At 47.0% G+C, this 17,515-nt stretch overlaps 1 protein-coding gene across 5 annotated transcripts in view; it reads left to right on the top strand.

Moving 5' to 3' along the window:
• WDFY3 (WD repeat and FYVE domain containing 3) overlaps positions 1 to 17,515 on the top strand; it is a 2,538,776-nt gene that overhangs the window by 1,821,382 nt on the left and 699,879 nt on the right. For all 5 annotated transcript variants that reach the window (XM_069630405.1, XM_069630406.1, XM_069630403.1 and 2 more), the window contains one exon: positions 7,425 to 7,593. In XM_069630405.1, the coding sequence (XP_069486506.1) occupies positions 7,425 to 7,593 (169 nt within the window). The remainder of the gene's footprint in view (positions 1 to 7,424; positions 7,594 to 17,515) is intronic.

Genomic DNA, 17,515 nt, shown 5'->3' with positions numbered 1-17,515 from the left:
GGACCTTTGCGGACAAGCTCTCCCTCAACAAGGAGTTCCGTCATGCGATAAAGTGGTTGGGCGTACGTCCGCATCTCGTCCAGGGGACTCTGTTTCATGTTCTAATTTGCCAGGAGACAGTCACCATGGATGCCTCTCTAGAAGGCTGTGGCGCACACACCTGACAGTTGCACGCCAGAGGCCTCTGGCAACCGGAAGGAAAGGGCCTCCACATCAATGTCCTGGAACTTCGGGCCGTATTCTGGGCCCTCAAGTCTTTTCTTCCTTTGTTGAGGGGCAATGTGGTGAGGATCTTCACAGACAACCCCACCACCATGTTCTACATCTGGAAGGAAGGAGGGACCCTCTTGCTGGCCCTCTCCAAGGAGGCCCAGGATCTGTGGCGCTGAGCAATTCGTCAGGACATGTTCCTCGTCCCTTTTCACATGGTGGGCTTCAAAAACACCACTCCAGCCTCGCTCAGCAGGGAGCTGTGTTCTTGCCACGAGTGGGAGCTTCGCCAGTGTTAGGAAAGATTTCTTAATTGTGGGTAATTTTCCTTCCATGTGGCAACCCCTAAACTTTTTGCTGTTGTTTTCACCATGATCTAGACTTTGCCAGAGAAGTGCAGCCTTCTGCTGCACTCCTCTGGGCTTTCGCTCCATTCTTACGGGGAAACTCACATGCCCTTAAGACAGTCAGTACTGGGAAATGCTGTTTTCCGTAGTTTCTTTATCATGTTGCAGCTTTCGTGCAACATGACGCAAGAGTGCACTGTAAGCTAAGTTACTGCTCTCTTGGGTCTATAGTCTTCTACAGGCCCTAGATACTCTGTTTGGATTGTAACTGATCGGTGCAAGTGAATCACGGATGGGAATGGTGGCAGCGATCGTTTCTTGTGTTTTTTTAGCTCCTTTTGGCGTTTTAAGCGCGTTTCTCGCGCTTAGCCCAAAATTATGGCCTGGCTCCCAAAATGGCCAGACCACGAGGCTCCTTTGTCCTGTCCGCTGACCGTCTTGCCCCCTTCACCTTCCCCAGGTCGAGCCGACCCGGGGCCTTCCTTATTTGGGCATGTACTTTCCCGCGAAACACAGATGCTTTTGCGGGCTTCTACAGGCCTTGTGTGTGCCTCCAGGATGTGGGCTGGGATGTCTGGTCCCAATACACATCCTGGGTGCCAGAGAGTCTAGTGTGGTGTGAATGCCTGGGACCACCGTGGTCCGTGTTAGGTCCACGTATGGTGTGAGTGTTTAGATGAGCGGATCTCCCATTGGGTCCCCTCCGTTTTGGCGCGAAGGGAACCGAGGATAAGAGGGGGCTGGAAACGCCACTACCATGTCGATCTCCTGAGTTCTCACGAACAAGGGAATACAGGAGCCAAGTATCCTGCAACCACGAGGCTGAACTGAGGAATCGCTGGTGACCCGCTGAAGGACTGCTCCTCTGCACCGCTGTCGCCTTGTGAAACCCTTTCTCCCTCTGATCGAACCTGAAGGCCTGTACTGGTACTTCGACCCTTGGAATAGCGGGGATAGCTATTCTCAGCATCTTCACCATCTCCTGCACGTAAGCCTTCGGAAGTGTCTCTGGGCCATCCAGCAGACTGACCAGCCTACCCAGGAGTCTTGCTCTGTAACCGCCGCCAGGTTGTGTTGTATTTCGAGCCCTTGTCACTCTCGCACGATTCGTACACTTGGCATTCCCAGGTCTGAAGTGAGTAGTGTACATTTGGCTGAGATACACACGGCCGCTCCGTTGCCCTGCTGTGGTAACAATCTGTGCGGGTTCACTTCGTTTGGGACATCTTTAACTCAACTCTGCTACTGCAGAATCTACACAACGACGAGACGTCCCCTGCTCCCCGGAACCTGTCAGCACTGAAACTGACGCGGAGAAGCCTGGGTCTGCTTGCATCGGGGACCGGTGAGTAGCATAGCTAGGAACTGGTCGCCCTCCTGCAGGAGCCCATAGCTTTTCCCCGCTGTGTCAAAACAGCACGCCTTTCCGTACTCGCGCTCTGCTTCTGCCCACAGTGGAGGCTGCGCTTGAGTCACGGAACTTTGTTCTTCTTCATTTGTGCACCAAACTGAACTGCCCGATTCCCTCGAAGAGACTCCCCTTTTTGCCCGTTGGCACCAGCGTGTGCAGGTACTTTTGAGCACAAGGCTCCACTCTTCGTAGGGCTTGGACTTCCTTTTAGTTAGGTGCCTCTGAAGGCAGACTGGGTCTAATCATTATTTCGCACTGCCTGTTTTCCTCCCCTTCTAGGTGGACTACACATTTTGTGCATCTAACGCTTTAGACTCGTTTGTATTTGTATATATATTGTATTGGTTTGGTATGTGTTGGTTTACTAGAGTTTTATTGTGATTTCTCGCTACGGTCATTGTTGCAAAGGCCTTGGAATAAATGTGTATATATTTTTAATATAACACCTGTTTGGAGTAATTTGTAAGTGTCCTTGCTTTGTGTGCTCATTGCGGGCTTTCAGTCACCCTCACCCCTCTTGAGACCTAGTCTTGACCACCGCGATCACTACCCTGATTGGTCTGGCTTGTCCAGAGGTTACCCTGTTCCAAGTAATTAGGTTGGCCTTCTGAACTTCTGCGCCGCCAGGACAGAGTTCAGAAATCTGTCTTAACAGCCAGGACGTGGTCGACCTTCTGTTCGACAAATGGGGCCAACCCCAGATAAATCTCTACACAACGGCAGCAAACTCCAAGCGCCAGAAGTTCGCCAGCAGGTTCCCTCAGCTGAGAAGCATGGGTGATGCGTTCTCGTTCCTGTGGGAGGGACTGTTCCTGTATGCTTTTCCTCAGTTTCCACTCCTGCTACGTGTGATCAACACACTCAAACAATGCCACTGCAGGATAATACTTGTCGCCCCAGTATGGCCGCGACAAATCTGGTACCCAGACCTGCTGCGTCCGTCAGTGGTCCCATCCATCATGGTACCACTGTTCGCGGACCTTCTCACCAGAGAGGCAGGTGTGATTCTGCACCACAACCCGGAGTCGCTGAACCTGATGACATGGCTCCTGCAGCCCTAGAGTTTGGAGGTTTTGCTTTACCTGCGGAATGTAAAGACATCCTCGTCAGGGCCAGAGCCCTGTCAATGTTAAATTGCTACGGCCATAAATGGAAGCGCGGTAGCGGCTCAGATGATTACCCCTATGCGTGTCAGTGCCCCGCAACTTCAACCATAATTGCTTTCCTTGGCCAAGTTGAGATTGGCTCCTTCCTCTATCAAGGTGCATCTCTCCGCCATATCCCGTTACACTAGTTCTCTGGGTAGACCTTCTCTGTGGTTGCACAGACGTGTCAAGGAGTTCCTCCAGGGGGGGCTCTTCAGGACTTTCCTGCTGATGAAGGCTCCTCCCCAGGCTTGGGACCTCAAGGTAATCCTAACTAAACTCATGGGAGATCCCTTTGAGCCTATGCATCATGTCCCGCTCAAGCTTCTATCATCGTGGAAGACTGCCTTCCTCGAGGCTATCACCTCGGCCAGGCGGGTTGGGGGATATCCAGGCCCTGTCTTGCAAGCAGCCTTGTCTTTCCACGCTTCAAGGGTGGTACTGCGTACACACCCCACCTTTATGGCAAAGGTACCGTCAGAATTCCACCTCAACTAACCTTTTGGTATTACGGGTCTTCTTCCCGAATCCGTCGTCGCCAGCGGATAGGGCGTTGAATTCGCTGGACATTGCTCATGAAGTTCTACATGGCACATATGAAGAACTTTTGGAAGACTTCTCAGTTGTTCATTAACGTTAGACCTGTAAATCACAGAAAAGCCTTATAGAAGGCTTCCATCTCCAGGTGGCTCTTTGGCTGCATCATGCACTGTCATCGACTGACTAGCATGCTGCTGCCAGGCCCGCCGAAAAAGCCCACTCCACCAGAGCCAATTGCAGCAACGACAATCTCTCTGGTGCGCCCCTGCTCAACATCTGCAGGGCTGCTACCTGGAGGTCCACACACACTTTCACAAGGTTCTACTGCATCAAAAGCGATTCCAGGGAGGAGACCAGAGTCTACAAAGCGGTGCTAGGCAACCTGTTTGTTTGAAGTGAGTCTGTTCCAGAGGTGAGAGTTTATTGCTTCTGTTGAGCCTTGCCACCGCCCATGGTTGTCTGTGTACTGCTGTGTAATCATTATTCATGAGCATGTTAATCCATGCCAGACCCAATGCTGGAGAAGGTTAAAGTTACTTACCTGTAACTCTTGTTCTCCAGCATGGGTCTGGCATGGATTCACATGCAAACCCTCCCTCCATCCCCTCTGTGGCTCCTATTGGGGTCATACGGCCTCTTGACATGCTTACCAAATCTGAAGATGGCCACCAGGGGTGGAGCTTAGGGAGAGGACTTTCATCGGATGGGGGCATTATGACCCAGAGGACAGTGATTGATTTAGAGGAGAAATACAGTTTTAAAGTGAAAGTGAAACTGTGTTTTCTTTTACCTAGGATTCCAAGCCTGACGACAGGGAATATTCAGGAGAATGTGAATCAATGCCAGACCCAAGCTGGAGAACAATAGTTACAGGTAAGTAACTTAAACCTTGTTCTACATCAGCCCTTGTATTTAGCTAATAAAATGACTGTAGCTGGTGGGTATGGCTCTCTGAGGATCAAATCAGAACTTTGTCTTGAAATCTTGCAAGTTTCTAAAGCAAGGTCATCCAACCAAGCATTCTCCATTGTCCTCCCACAATTCCGTAATTCTTGTGGTTGTATTTCATTTTCCAACTTCTGGATGTTCCAGTTTTTTTGCTCCTGTCCGATGATCTTGGAAAGTTTTCACAAATATTGTGAATAAATAAAGTGTGCAACACAACGTGAATGGTAGTTAGTAAACCATTACGATTGCAAGCTGAACTTGGCATGACGGTCTAGGCTGCTCCTTGTAAGGGTGAAGAAGTAAAACTCTTGAGACAAAGGGATCATGTTGATTGATAGAAACTTTTATTCAAGGTTATAAAAGAAAAGAAAACCCTATCTCGCCCTATCTCGTAGAAGGGTTTCCCTGCCTCAACTAAAATAACTAGTGTCAGAATGTCCAAAGCAAAAGTGCCAATGTCAGAATCCTAACTCTGTCCCTTACACTCTATGCTAACTCAATCAAAAGGGATGTCTTCTTGATCCAGAGGAATGACTCCCTTCCCCTGGACAAAAGGCAGTTCTTAGCTTGGTAGTTTTCCCAGTGTGGTTTCAACTACTCCTCAGCTGTTCTTCCCCAGCCTTCCTCAGGCTTTCAATACAGTTCCTCAATTGGTGAGGGGAATGTCTCCCTTCCCCAGCTCATGATTCAGTTCCCTCAGGTGCCAGACCCTGGTTGTTACCTCTGGTTTCCTCTCACCATGTACTGCGCCAGAGAAAAGCCACTATGCACTCCCCAAGCTGTGGTTGGTCCACACAGACTTGGTTTACCTGCCTGCCAAGTACTGCATGAACTGTCTATTAAACTTCCAGTTCTTTCTATTTGGGTGTGAGTCCCAGACTTGCAATTTCGACTTTAGTTTCCCACTTTGTAGGCTTGGTTCACTCTCCTGCCAAGCCTTAGCACAAGTCCATGTACTTCTCTGTGTTTCTCCCACTGCTTCAGGGTCCCTGACCATCCTTTCCGGGCCTCTTAGCTCGTGCCACCACCTCCTTTAGCATCCAGCACCGCCTTGGCTACCTGTGTACCTTACTGTGAGATCTGTGCAGGTGTCTGGTCCTTCGGGGTAGCTGGACTCGATTGCAGGGCTCCAGTGGCATTCTGGAGCCTCTCTCTCTCTCTGCAGCAGCTACACACTCTTCTCTCCTTCCCGGGTAGCGTGTTTTCCTTTCTGTGTGCTTTTCGGGTCTGAGGGATGCCTGGTGTCTTCATCCACCTGCAGGCCGTGTGGTCCTCATGTCCTGGACGGGACTCTCTCCTTCTGTTCTCGGCATCCCTGTGGGCTTCCGTCTGCATTTCTGGTCTGTGCTTGCTCTCACGGCTCCAGCAAGGAGGGCTTGACACCTTGTCAAGCCCTTCTTCAGTTTGAGAACAGTTTCTTCTAATCAGCTGTCGAGGACCACTAGAATGGTCAAAGTGGTTCTGATAGGTATTCAGTATTGCTCCGCGCCTCCTCCTCATCTCAGTACTAAGTGAGTGGTGATGTGCTAACTCACTAGAGATCTTCCTTGTCTCAGTACTTTCTACCTTTGCTGACTTACAAATGTACATGATGTAGGAGGGTAGCGGTGGAGAGGGGTGAGGTGAAGGAGAGGTGGGGTTACTGTGGGTATGAGGTCTAGGGTCAGGTGATTGGCAGGAATAATGCATTCTCTCCAGGTCGTTCCTAGTCCCATAGGGGGGATCCCCACCCATGTGATCCTCCTGCTGAGTACCACCTTCAGGGGGATTACGGGGAGCGGCATTGCCTGCCCCCCCAGCCCCCAGGGGAGAAGGGACCAGATACGAAGATTCATCACATACACTTGATTGAGGGATGCTATTTTAAAAAATATATATTTTCACATTTAACTAGTTAAAGGCTCTGCGCTGCAGGCGGAGTGCTTTGTTTGAAGATGTTCCTTTATACGAAAGTGTTAGTCTATGTCCAAGACTGCTTATTAATGCACGATGTGGCACTGCAAGGGGCAAGAATGAATGAAAGCTGTATTTAAAATCAAATGTCATTTCCATTAAAATACATTATATTACTGGTTGTATCTAGTCTGTATCATATGTTAATCTAGTTCTCTCTCTCTCCCCTCCCACCCCCTTCTGAGCTCGGTCTGTGTGTGTCTCTTGCTGAGCTTTCTTTCTGTGCTCTTTTTCTGCCTACCCTCTCTGGTGCCTGTGTGAGTCATATTATCAGGTGCAAGTTTGCTTGAGCAACGCCAGCCATTGCTGACTGTAGTTTAAAGGAATAGTGCGCTCATAATCGTTTTGGTTTTTAAAAAAGGGCAGTAATAAAAAATATACAATAAACATCTTTTTGATTGAAATTTCCTGTGTAAATTTTGACACAAATCATGTTTAAAACCCTTTAAAAACAAGCACTAGGAGGCATCCATTTTGTGAAATGAGCGAGCCTCCTGTGCTCGTGTTAATCTCTGCCCTTGGCACTAATGAAGCAGAAGTCACCTGCTGGTAGTTTTTATTACAGCAGTGGCGTTTGCTTCATTAGTATAAAAGGATTATATACGTATGTCCCTGAGAATATAAAGGATGGTGAGGTTGGTGCTAATTATTTTACAACACTCAACGTAACATTAAAATGTGCCCTGCGAAAAAGAAGCTGGCTAATTGAAGTAAACCATCTCCATTAACAGGCTGTGTACTATTTGTATTCTTTTGACAGCTTCATTTGCATGAAGTGATCAACCAAACATTGTAAGCATTTTCTTTTAAATTATGTTTAAGTCAAACTATACATGATTGCAAGATGTGTTTGTGTACGTCTTCCTCCAGAAATCTGTTCGTCTACGGAAAACTCTAAGCTACGACAGTAAGGAATATTTTATGCGCCTGGCTTCAGGGAGCCCATCAATCATCCAGGACACTATTGAAGAGGCCACAGAAGGGGAACCCAGCCAGCAGGAGCCTGATAACGGAGAAGACACTATCGCTAAAGTCAAAGGCAAGTGCCAACACTTTTTCTTGTTTACCACTAGATATTAGACGTATAACTTTTTTTGGTTTGTGTTTTAGTAAAAGTGTCCACTAAATATTGGTCAGAAATGCCTACATTTTCGGGCCAGAATGTTTAAAACATTAGGAATTAAAGAATGGCAAGATGGCACAGAAAGGTTACCCCACACTGTGGATTCCTAGAAGCGTTGCCAGTCTGCACTTAATCTTGAAAAGAGCTTTGGGTTTTAGATGGTCCGGGAAAAAGCTGTTCTCTTTGCTCTCCTTCACTACTGATTCATATACTTTCCCCTGAAAGAGCGTTGCAGGATCACCGAGTCTGATGCGCTGAATAAAGCGAATGATGGATTAAGAACACTATAGCATGCCAATATCCAAAAGGACTCGCTCTCAGTGTCACCCAGGGCCTTAAGTGGCCTGAAACTCGAGCCGAGGCTCTTAGGGGGCGTGGCCTGGCGAGGAGTCGGTGCCGCAATTAAGAGGCAACACTTATCTGACCTGAATGCTGCCTGTTAGGCCATGCCCACTTAAAGACCCGGCTCGATTTTGAAAAAGGGCCGGGCTGTGGCCCAACACAGGCAGCAATCGGGTGAGGTAAGTGTTGGCCGTGTTTTAATTGCTGCGCTGACCTCCTGCCAGGCACCTATTTCACTGGAGATGCAGGGATCACCACCCTCTCACCGGGGGTGCGTATGCCATAATACTATTTGCAGTGTCATGGGTGATGGCATGTTTTAAGGTTTGAGCAGTGCACGGGTTCAGTTCTGGTTGCGTAGTGTGGTGGGTCATTGAAAAAACTTCAACGTATGCTACGAATGTTTATATTTTTCGAGGTTTTGTATGAAAACCTTCTATTAAAAAAAACTAACTGGTTATGAGAATATCCAGTCTTTGTAGATTCAATTTAGAAAATTCACCTTTGCATGTGTTTGCAGGTCCTCCGAGTATTGTTTTCTTTTTGCGATGCTCCTAATTATTTCATGTCCGAGGGATTCAGAGACCTTGCTTCTTGGCACTCGCGCGTTCCCTAGTGGTTCTCAGTTTTCCAGCGATTCAACATTTCGGTCCTTAACATCTGAATTTTTCACAGGTTCACATCTTTTCCAAATTTCTAACGCTTTTAGAATTATAGTGCTTTCAGGGATGCCAAAAATACTAGAACAACCCAGTAGGCTGCCTCTCATCTTGTAACTTTACTTGTGTTAGAGTATGTATATGTGTAGAGTTTATTAGTCTTTAGTCATCCTCGGCAGGCGAAGGTCCACGGATGTATTCTCCAACCTCGAAGCTTAACATTATGTTACAGACCTTCTCAGCCATTCTCTTGTCTTTCTCAAGATAGGGACAGTTGTCGGCGATACTCTTTTGACCTCCAGGTCGATCCTGGACATTTTGGGAGTTTTCAGAACCTGACCTATGGAAAGAAACCCAGGCGCTTTTACACGAACTACAGTGCAGATTGACGGGAAAGGCATAATATGCACTACACACCTTTTGTGCACATGGGTGTCCTGTGAGTGTGACCGCGCAGGCTCTCGCAACTAAGGCTTTGTGTTCCAGTCTGCCTAAAACCTCACACCAGACGAGTATTTAAAAGGATTTAATAAAGCAAACTGCAGCGCCGACGTAGAGCGCCTGGTGGCAGGATAGGGCTATCTATGCCTTTCTTGTAGATTTCTTTCCTTACAACCAATTGATCAACCGCATTTTGGTAACTAGGTTTGTTGTGTACTGTTAATGTTAAAGGATATTTATACCACGCACTATAACCACCGGAAAAGCAAGACGGTAGTAAGTGAAACTAAGATTTAACACTTGTTAAGGTAACTCACAAAATACTAGGCATATTAATGTGATTTGGAAGCACTATACTTGCAAAGATGCAATACTGAGGGTACGAGGTGCAGATATGTAGCTTACGGATAACGGCATTCCTGCGGTACTCATTAAAACAACCAAAGAATGATGACTTAGTCCTCCAATCCGCCGAGTGCAGGTAGGCCCCTCAGGGGAAGATTTAAGGCAAAGGGCCCAGGGGGCAGCACCTGACTAAGGGCCCTAGATGGGCGGGTCATGGAGGTGGAATTTAGGGTGGGCGGAGTTCATTGTGGTCACAAATGCACAATGGCGAATTTTTGAGACGAAAGCTTTTTTTATTTAAATGTATCTTTATAATAGTTATCTGTGTTTAGGGGTCTGACCAACTGGAAAAAGCTGAGCCTCCTCAGTAAGCTTTGCTATCAATGGTAATATTAGACGATCAAGTCTGAAATTAATAATTACTTACATCTTATTAAAAACACACAGTTTCCTAGAAAAATAAATGGCTCTAAGAAGGCTAGTTGGAACCAATGTGTGATGGCTGACGCACATGGGTACATGGCATGGCAAGTCGTAAAAAGAAGAAAAATGGGCCCCTTATTAACATGGGCAATGGGAAGCCGTCACATGATGTGACATCACAGGATAATTCTTATAGCATCCAGATCCATTTTATGCATGGCCCCCGGTGTCCTAACCCCACTCACGTAAAATATCATTAAACATCACAGATGCAGTTAAAGGCGTGCACCCAAACTATAGTGTTGTTACATATTCATAATAAAGTGTCCATAAATATATTACACACCACAAAATTCTCTTGGTTTACAGAGGAAAACCTGGTATCCAGGATGGGCAAAATAAATGCATAATCACATTCTTTTGCTTAACCTGTTTCTATAACAATGTATATACTGTCATGTTATTGCATTATGTGATTTGCTAGAAAACGAATTATTTAGCCCTTGGACTCCCAAACATTTACAAATACTGATATGAAGTATACCTGTGAAGATATGTGGTCAAGTTCCTACATCTCCGCCTGGGACAAATTCCTGGTTTTGCTACTTAAACAAAGTGTGTAATCCTGGGCAAATCATGCAATCTCATCATGCTCCATCTACCAACATTGGGAGCCCATAAATGCAATTCAGATTTCAACTTTTGCTATGAAATAAAATCTGCTCTCAAGAGTCACTAAACTCTAGTTAATGATAATTATTGGTTATTTAAATAGTGCTCTCACCAAACCACTATACATAGAACATATTCACATACAATTATCACCCAACCAAAGTTTGTACTGATATATCGACCTCAGAAGGATGATAGGCTGAGTTTGCTGTGTCAGTTCTAGAGTCTTCGATCTGCAGATCACACACATCACAGAAGTAAGCGCTCAACCCACTGAGCTACCTTGTTACAGATTAATATTCGGTCCATTAATATATTGCACAACATACATTTCTCTTGGCTTGCACATGAAAACATTGCATCCAGGATGGGAAAAATAAACATATCACATTCTTTTTGCTTGACCCACTTCCATGTTGTACATATATTGTCAGATTCATTTATTATGTGATTTGTGTACTTTTCAGGAAATTGCTAGACAAATAAGTATTTAACCTTTTGATTACCAAGCCTTAGCAAATACTGATATGAAGTATACCTGGAAAGATGCGTCAAGTTCTTACATCTCCGTCCGGGCCAAAATCCTGGTTTCGCTACTTAGTGTGTAATCCTGGGCAAATCATGCAATCTCATCATGCCTGATCTATCAACTTTGGGAGCCCATAAAAGCAATTCAGGTTGCAACTTTTGCTATGAAATAAAATCTACTCAAAAGTCACTAAACTCTAGTTAATAATAATGATTGGTTATTTAAAATGCGCATTCGCCAATCCACTATCCATAGAACATATTCACATACAATTATTACCCAACCAAAGTTGGTACTGGTTTATTGACCTCAGAAGGATGAAAGGCTGTGTTGGCCTTGCCAGTATTAGAGTCTTCGACCTGCTGATCACGCACATATTGTAGAAGCGAGCGCTCAACCTACTAAACTACCTCGTTACATATTAATAATATACTGTGTATTCATATAGTGTATAACAAACTCCTCTTGGCTTACACATGAAAACCTCTTAATGTTAATACCAATGATGCCATAGAGTACTGAAGATCAATGTCACTTTTTGTAATGTTATTTTTTGCAATGTTTCTTATGTCAAGCCATACCATAGGAATGAAAGGAGTCTGCATGTCTTTTGCTGTACAGGGCCTTTAAAAACCCAGGCAGGCCTCAAAGACAAATACAGCAATGAGTGCCTCGGACAAGAGTCCTAATGTGTTATTTCACTGTGCTGTGTATAAGCGAATTGCCTTTTGCCACAAATGATACCATAAGAGGTATGTATGATGCCAACTGTGTGCACCATAAACTGATACTGATGTGCCATTGCCATCAAGCTTAAAGTGGCTTGCAAAATAATTGTGTCAAGGGAAAGGTGGCCCCCTCTATGTGGTGGAGGGGCAGGAGGAGGATGGTTTACAGCGTGGGGCACAAAGGCTGGGAAAGGAAGCCCCCAGGGCCTGGTAACAGATTTTGAAGGGGTGCAGCTTGGATGAAAAAATCGGGCAAATCTGTGAAGGGCCCCAGAGGACTGGATTTGTGGGTGGCAGCCAATCCCTTCCCAAAAACAGCTCTCCCAAAATCCTTAATTTATGTAATACAGTTTTACAGATAAATATATGAGAGACAATGGAAGCTTATTCCAGCCATTTCCTTGTCCGCTGCCACACCATTCAGGTCTCTGTCTTGCGTGCTGTCTTTGCTACCTCATGATTAAAGCAGATGTGCGATATTTACAGTATTCCTCTCATACACCCATAACCCTCGCCAGGACTCAAACCCGGATCTATTCTCCTGTTCTTATAAGGGTGGATAGGCACCCAGCTGTCAGTTGTCACCTAGTGTACAACTCTCTCAAGCAAGTAGTGGATGTCACTCCTCAAGCCATGTGGAATTGCCGTGCTGCAAGTTGCTGTGTTAAAGGTATGAGGGGGCGGGTGCTCTGCTGCCTATCTCGCAGCTGGGCCCTCAGCATCCCTCGTTTCTGTATCATGAAGGTGGCCCTGTTAACCAGGCTTGAGGCCAGGATAGACAAGGGTGGTTCCCCAACCTTCTCCATGACAATTGCGCAGCCGGACGCGCTGACTGGCAGTGTAAGAGAAAGCAGCCGAGGAAAGTGGCGACACAGTGCCACACTCTTTGCGCTTGCCCTAGCGAGGACAGGCCGCAAGCATCAGCACAAGTAGATCTGCCACACTCCTCCCACTGAGCGATGACTGGCTGCCATGATGCTGCTTTCTCACATACAGTACAGCAGACCTACTGTTCCTCGTATAAACATCTGTACAGTGCATGGTAGGACATGGGCTCGTGGATACATTTCTTGTGCTTCCTGGAAAAGCCCTGCTGGGTGGGTGGGCATACAGAAATCAAGCCAAAGCATAAATACCAAAAACGAACAGTATGCGCTGTCCATACACAATACAGTGCAGGCTGGGCACACAGGACCTAAACTGGGCAATACAGAACCAAGTCCATGTTGGCATACACAAAGAACCCAGTCCAGACTGGGCATACAGACACTAGGCCAGAGTGGGCATAAGCTGCCATACAGAACCCGAGCTAGTAAGGGCATAGAGAACCCAAGCAAGGCTGTGCATACACAAATGAGTCCAGAGTGGACATGCTCTAGAAGCTAAACGAGGCTGATCTCAGTCCAGGCTGTGCATATATACATAACCCAGGTCAGACAGGACCTACATTGCGCTGACCAGGTTGGGCATAAAGAACACAAACCAGAGTGGGCATACAGAGCCTAGGTAGAAGGCACTGCAGGTTGAGCCCACACGAGGCTGGGAACACAGAGTGTGGTCCAGGCTGGGCACAGGGAGTCCAAGCTAGACTGGCCATATAGAATGCCTTCCAGGATGGGTGTATAGAACCCTGGCGGCTACTGACATGGTCTGAGTAACACCCCCTTATAGGAGAGAATAGAACGGTTGCACGGGGGGGGAGTACATAACGCACAGGTGCTCTCACAAACCTTTTATGTGGGGTCCTTATATGAATATACAAGTTGCATTGTAAGCTGCAACAACACACGTGTTAATGAAGGTAGCAAAAAAGCTAAAGCAAGGGTATACTGGTTTCGTGCCCAGCTCCCTTGATTGAACCGTGGCGTGCAGCCAGTTCCTGACATTTCTTGGACTTCATTTTCATTTAAATAGCTGTATACCAACACCTAGAGGCTAAGCAGTACTACAAAAGATGTTTGTCTCTATAACTAAACTCGTAGGTGCACATTTTATGGAACATGTAGAGATGAAGAGCGGTGTTGGTTGTGTCCACAGAGCTAATGCGTGTTATTGATCTGTGTCGGGTGTTCACTCAGAGGCTTTCTGTCTGTTTTGTAGGTGCCCCTCCCCCGCCTTACACAGCTAGACACATTTCATTTGTTTTTCAAACTTTGGCAACACCCCCTCGTTGCATGCTTCTGCTTTTTACGGCTGTATTTCAGTGCCTTCGATTGTCTTCAGATCCACAAAACGTTCTCTCTGTGTGTGCCCAAAGAATCCTCCTGGGGAACCGCTGCTATTGCAGGACAATGTAGCAGCTGTTTGGCACCACGTCTGACAGTAAAACATCAACTGTGAGGGGCCCGCTCGCTGTTTGTCTGCCTGGCGAGTGTCTAATCAGCCTCTGTGGCCCCTGCAAATGAATGCATTCTTGGAAGTGTTTGATCCAAAGGTGAGTAGGATACAGTAAAGCCCTCTCTGCCTTCCGCAAATGACTGATAAAAAGGTGTGTGCGTGTCATAGAACAGAGAATGTGGTTTACATTTCATCTTTCCATAGTGAGTTTCGTGCAGGTCTCACAAGGGACATGGCCCTTATATGATTGTGGCCCTTTTGGGCCCCTTATGTTCCCCAAAAGGGTAGGCTACTGCCAATATGCCCCATCTTCTTCCTGGGTCAGTGCCCTGACCAAGGCTGTTGTACTGGTTCTGGTTTGTGGCAGTATACTTTAACAAACTTAACATAGTGGCTTCCCAAGTACTATTCATTTTGGCTCATGTAAAATCTTTTCCTCCTTAAGTTTCTGTCAGGGTAATTTTGTGGAGGTCGTCAGAGCCGTCCGAAGACCCCCAGCGGTGGGGAGGCCCCAACTCCTCCCGTGTCCAAAAGGAGTATGAGGCACACACAAGAGCAAAGAGTTACTGCTGTTTATTGCATAGAGACAGACGGGGACAGGTTTGTGGAGTGTAGGTACCCAGTAACTTCTCATTCGAAATGGGCTCTCAGACCCTTTTTCTAGCTGGATGACGCCACAATGTGCGTCACCTGTGAGGACTTATCCCCAAACCTAACGCTACCCTGGGTTGGTTCCCCGAGTGGTAGGGTCAGTATAGAACAGTATAGAAGGAAATATTATTGGTAGAGAAGGGGTCAGGTGGCACGCTTGGGTCATCCCTAAGAATTGTTACATGAATATAGTTACATGAAGAGAGTTGGTGATTGGTTGTGTTGCGGTGTTGTCAGTAGTTAGCCCCTGGTGTTTTGGTTCGTCCATCCGCGAGCCCCCAAGCCTGGGACCATCGTTGTTCCCAGCTCGCAATGTACCTGGTGCTGGCAACAATGTGTGACTATGTGTCAGTGGCGGACAATGGACAGGTCTTGCTACTAGCTGTTAGAGTGCTCCTTTCCCATCGCTATCAGTGTCCAGCTTGTTACTTCTTTGATGCAGGCTGGTTCCCAGACGTGAGACCCCAGAGCTTCTTTAGTCCTTGGAGCCTGGCATCATAGGTTGGCCTGATCACGTATTGATAGACCGTGGCTTATCAGAATTACAAGGATTTGATTTGTATTTCTGCTCCGGGGAGTCTTTAGCAGGGCAGGTGTAACCTTGGTGTCGAGAGCGAGGCATGTCGATTGCAACTTTGCGACCTTGGCTGTGGGGCTCCAGTCAGGTTTGTTCTGCATGATCAGCACCTTGTATCTCCGTATGAGTTGTCAGGGTCTGGGGACTCTGGTTTTCAGCCTACCTTGGCCTAGTTATGTGTGACGGTGCACAATCCATAAGGCGAGGGTTGCGAGGTGTGAATTGGGTCCTTATACAATAGTCCATCTACAGGGTGTTATCTTCAGGGTTTTAGTAGCATGAAGGGTCTGCAATCATGTACACAAGCTCTTCTGGCGTCTTGCGTTTCTGCGATGCGGTCATCGGCCTATGTGAAAAATAACAACGATGCATGTCTGTGAGGGTGCGCAGTCCTCTAAATCATAGCGTTGAGCGTGTTCTTCGTGTGGGTTGGTGTGTGTCCGATCCAGGTGCTTGGTAGCACGTGTGTTTCTGTCTGTCGTGGCTATGTCGTCATGATGGCAGTATTGGTTTGTGACGTTTTAGTCGAGTTGATCCATATGGTCGGCCTCTGCTCCACCTGGTTTCTCACCTTGTGTTTTGGGTGGGGTGTGGCTGGCTTGTGGAGATGGGGCGTGGCGACAGTGAATCTTGACGTCCAGGGCGGCAGACAGAGGGTCAAACTCATCCCGCTGCGGGTGCTTGGGTTGTGACGTCATTGGCCATAGTTTGTATGGGGATCGGGGGGAGGGATCGTCCCATTTTTCCTCTTCAGCCCTCCCTCTGGTCGACTTGTCGACCAAAAAATTATCCACTCTTTTATCTCTTTGCACTCGCCATACCTTTGTTATTCCTGCCAGGTGTCTGTACCGGTCCACGTGATCTTCAAACGACCAGTACATATAGGCTCACCCACCACCGGGCTTACAATAAATCCATTTCCCAACATAGCTCTTCGGGTTCCGTGGATTTTCAACTTTTATTGAAGGTGGGTACAAGTCTGCTTCCATTATCTGTTGACGTAGTCATTTGCGTTGCTTGATGATGTCTGTGTGTTTGTCGTCTTCAGCGGGCATTAGGATGTGCATGCCGATCATTTCCTCTGCAGTACGTTTTGACCTTGGCATCCATAGCCATTCCCAGGATCATGCATCTTGCCAAAACCTTGAGGCCGTCCGCTAACCATGTCGGCATCCACGACCAGAGGCATATATATATTTATTTAAGTACAATGAGGATCCCTATTAAAGTCTAGGTATATAAAAGCAGGAAGTGAAAGCTGTATGGACTTTACTCTAATGGTTTTCTGTGTGTTGGTTTCCTAGGAAACCGGGGGTGAAGAGGAGGAGGTGGAAACCAACAGCTTCAGTTGGGCGTATTAAGAGCAGCGGATGAAGAAAAACAAACAACGAATCCTACGTCGTTGCGAGGATTTCAGCGGGGAATTGTAAATATGTTGCTGTTGCCGGATGTTATTGACGAAAGAGCTCGTCGAGTTGAAGAAGATTAACCAGCGCCGTTGCGCTACATTGTATCGAGTGGATCCGCGACTGGTGTCGCACGTATTTGAAGTATGGAGAGGGAGAGTAGCGGCGTGATGCTTCGGTGAAGAGGTACGAAGCGATCGCAATTACAGGGACCGAAGACAGCCCTCCGACGTTTAAGAAGGAAGAACGGGCCGCCGAGGATAGCAGCCGAAGAGAGGAAAGCGGGGGCAGAGCCAAATCCCGTGTCCGCCGGCAACTGCCGTCAGGGCCCTTGAGGTAACGCTGTCTGAGCTGAGACTGGATCGGCGAAGAGCGAGTGCTGAAACCGATGTATGAGAGAGAGAGAGACCAGACCGAAGTAAGCGGCACCAGGGATTAAGAGGGAAAAGTTGAAAGTAGTGCCATAACGAACGCTTTAAGAAATGTGAGGCCCTGAGAAATTGAGAGAGATCTGTAACGAGGGCATAACCTATATAAATATTTGGTGGCCTCATAAATGCTGACATTTGAATGTTGTTTTTAAGAAGAAAGCTGTACATTAACCCACGGCGTCATCAAAGGAGTCTATTGCCTTTATACATATGGGAGCTGAAGGAACTAACAAAGTAAATAGTAACTTTATACAAAGCTGGTAAGGCAGAAACGGAAAAGACACAAAATCAGTGCTA

The sequence above is a fragment of the Ambystoma mexicanum genome, chromosome 6q (assembly GCF_040938575.1).
Source record: "Ambystoma mexicanum isolate Mex_15411 chromosome 6q, UKY_AmexF1_1, whole genome shotgun sequence".
Lineage (NCBI taxonomy): Eukaryota > Metazoa > Chordata > Amphibia > Caudata > Ambystomatidae > Ambystoma > Ambystoma mexicanum.
The sequence above is the reverse complement of the archived record's forward strand: the minus strand, read 5'-3'. Positions and strand labels throughout refer to the sequence as shown.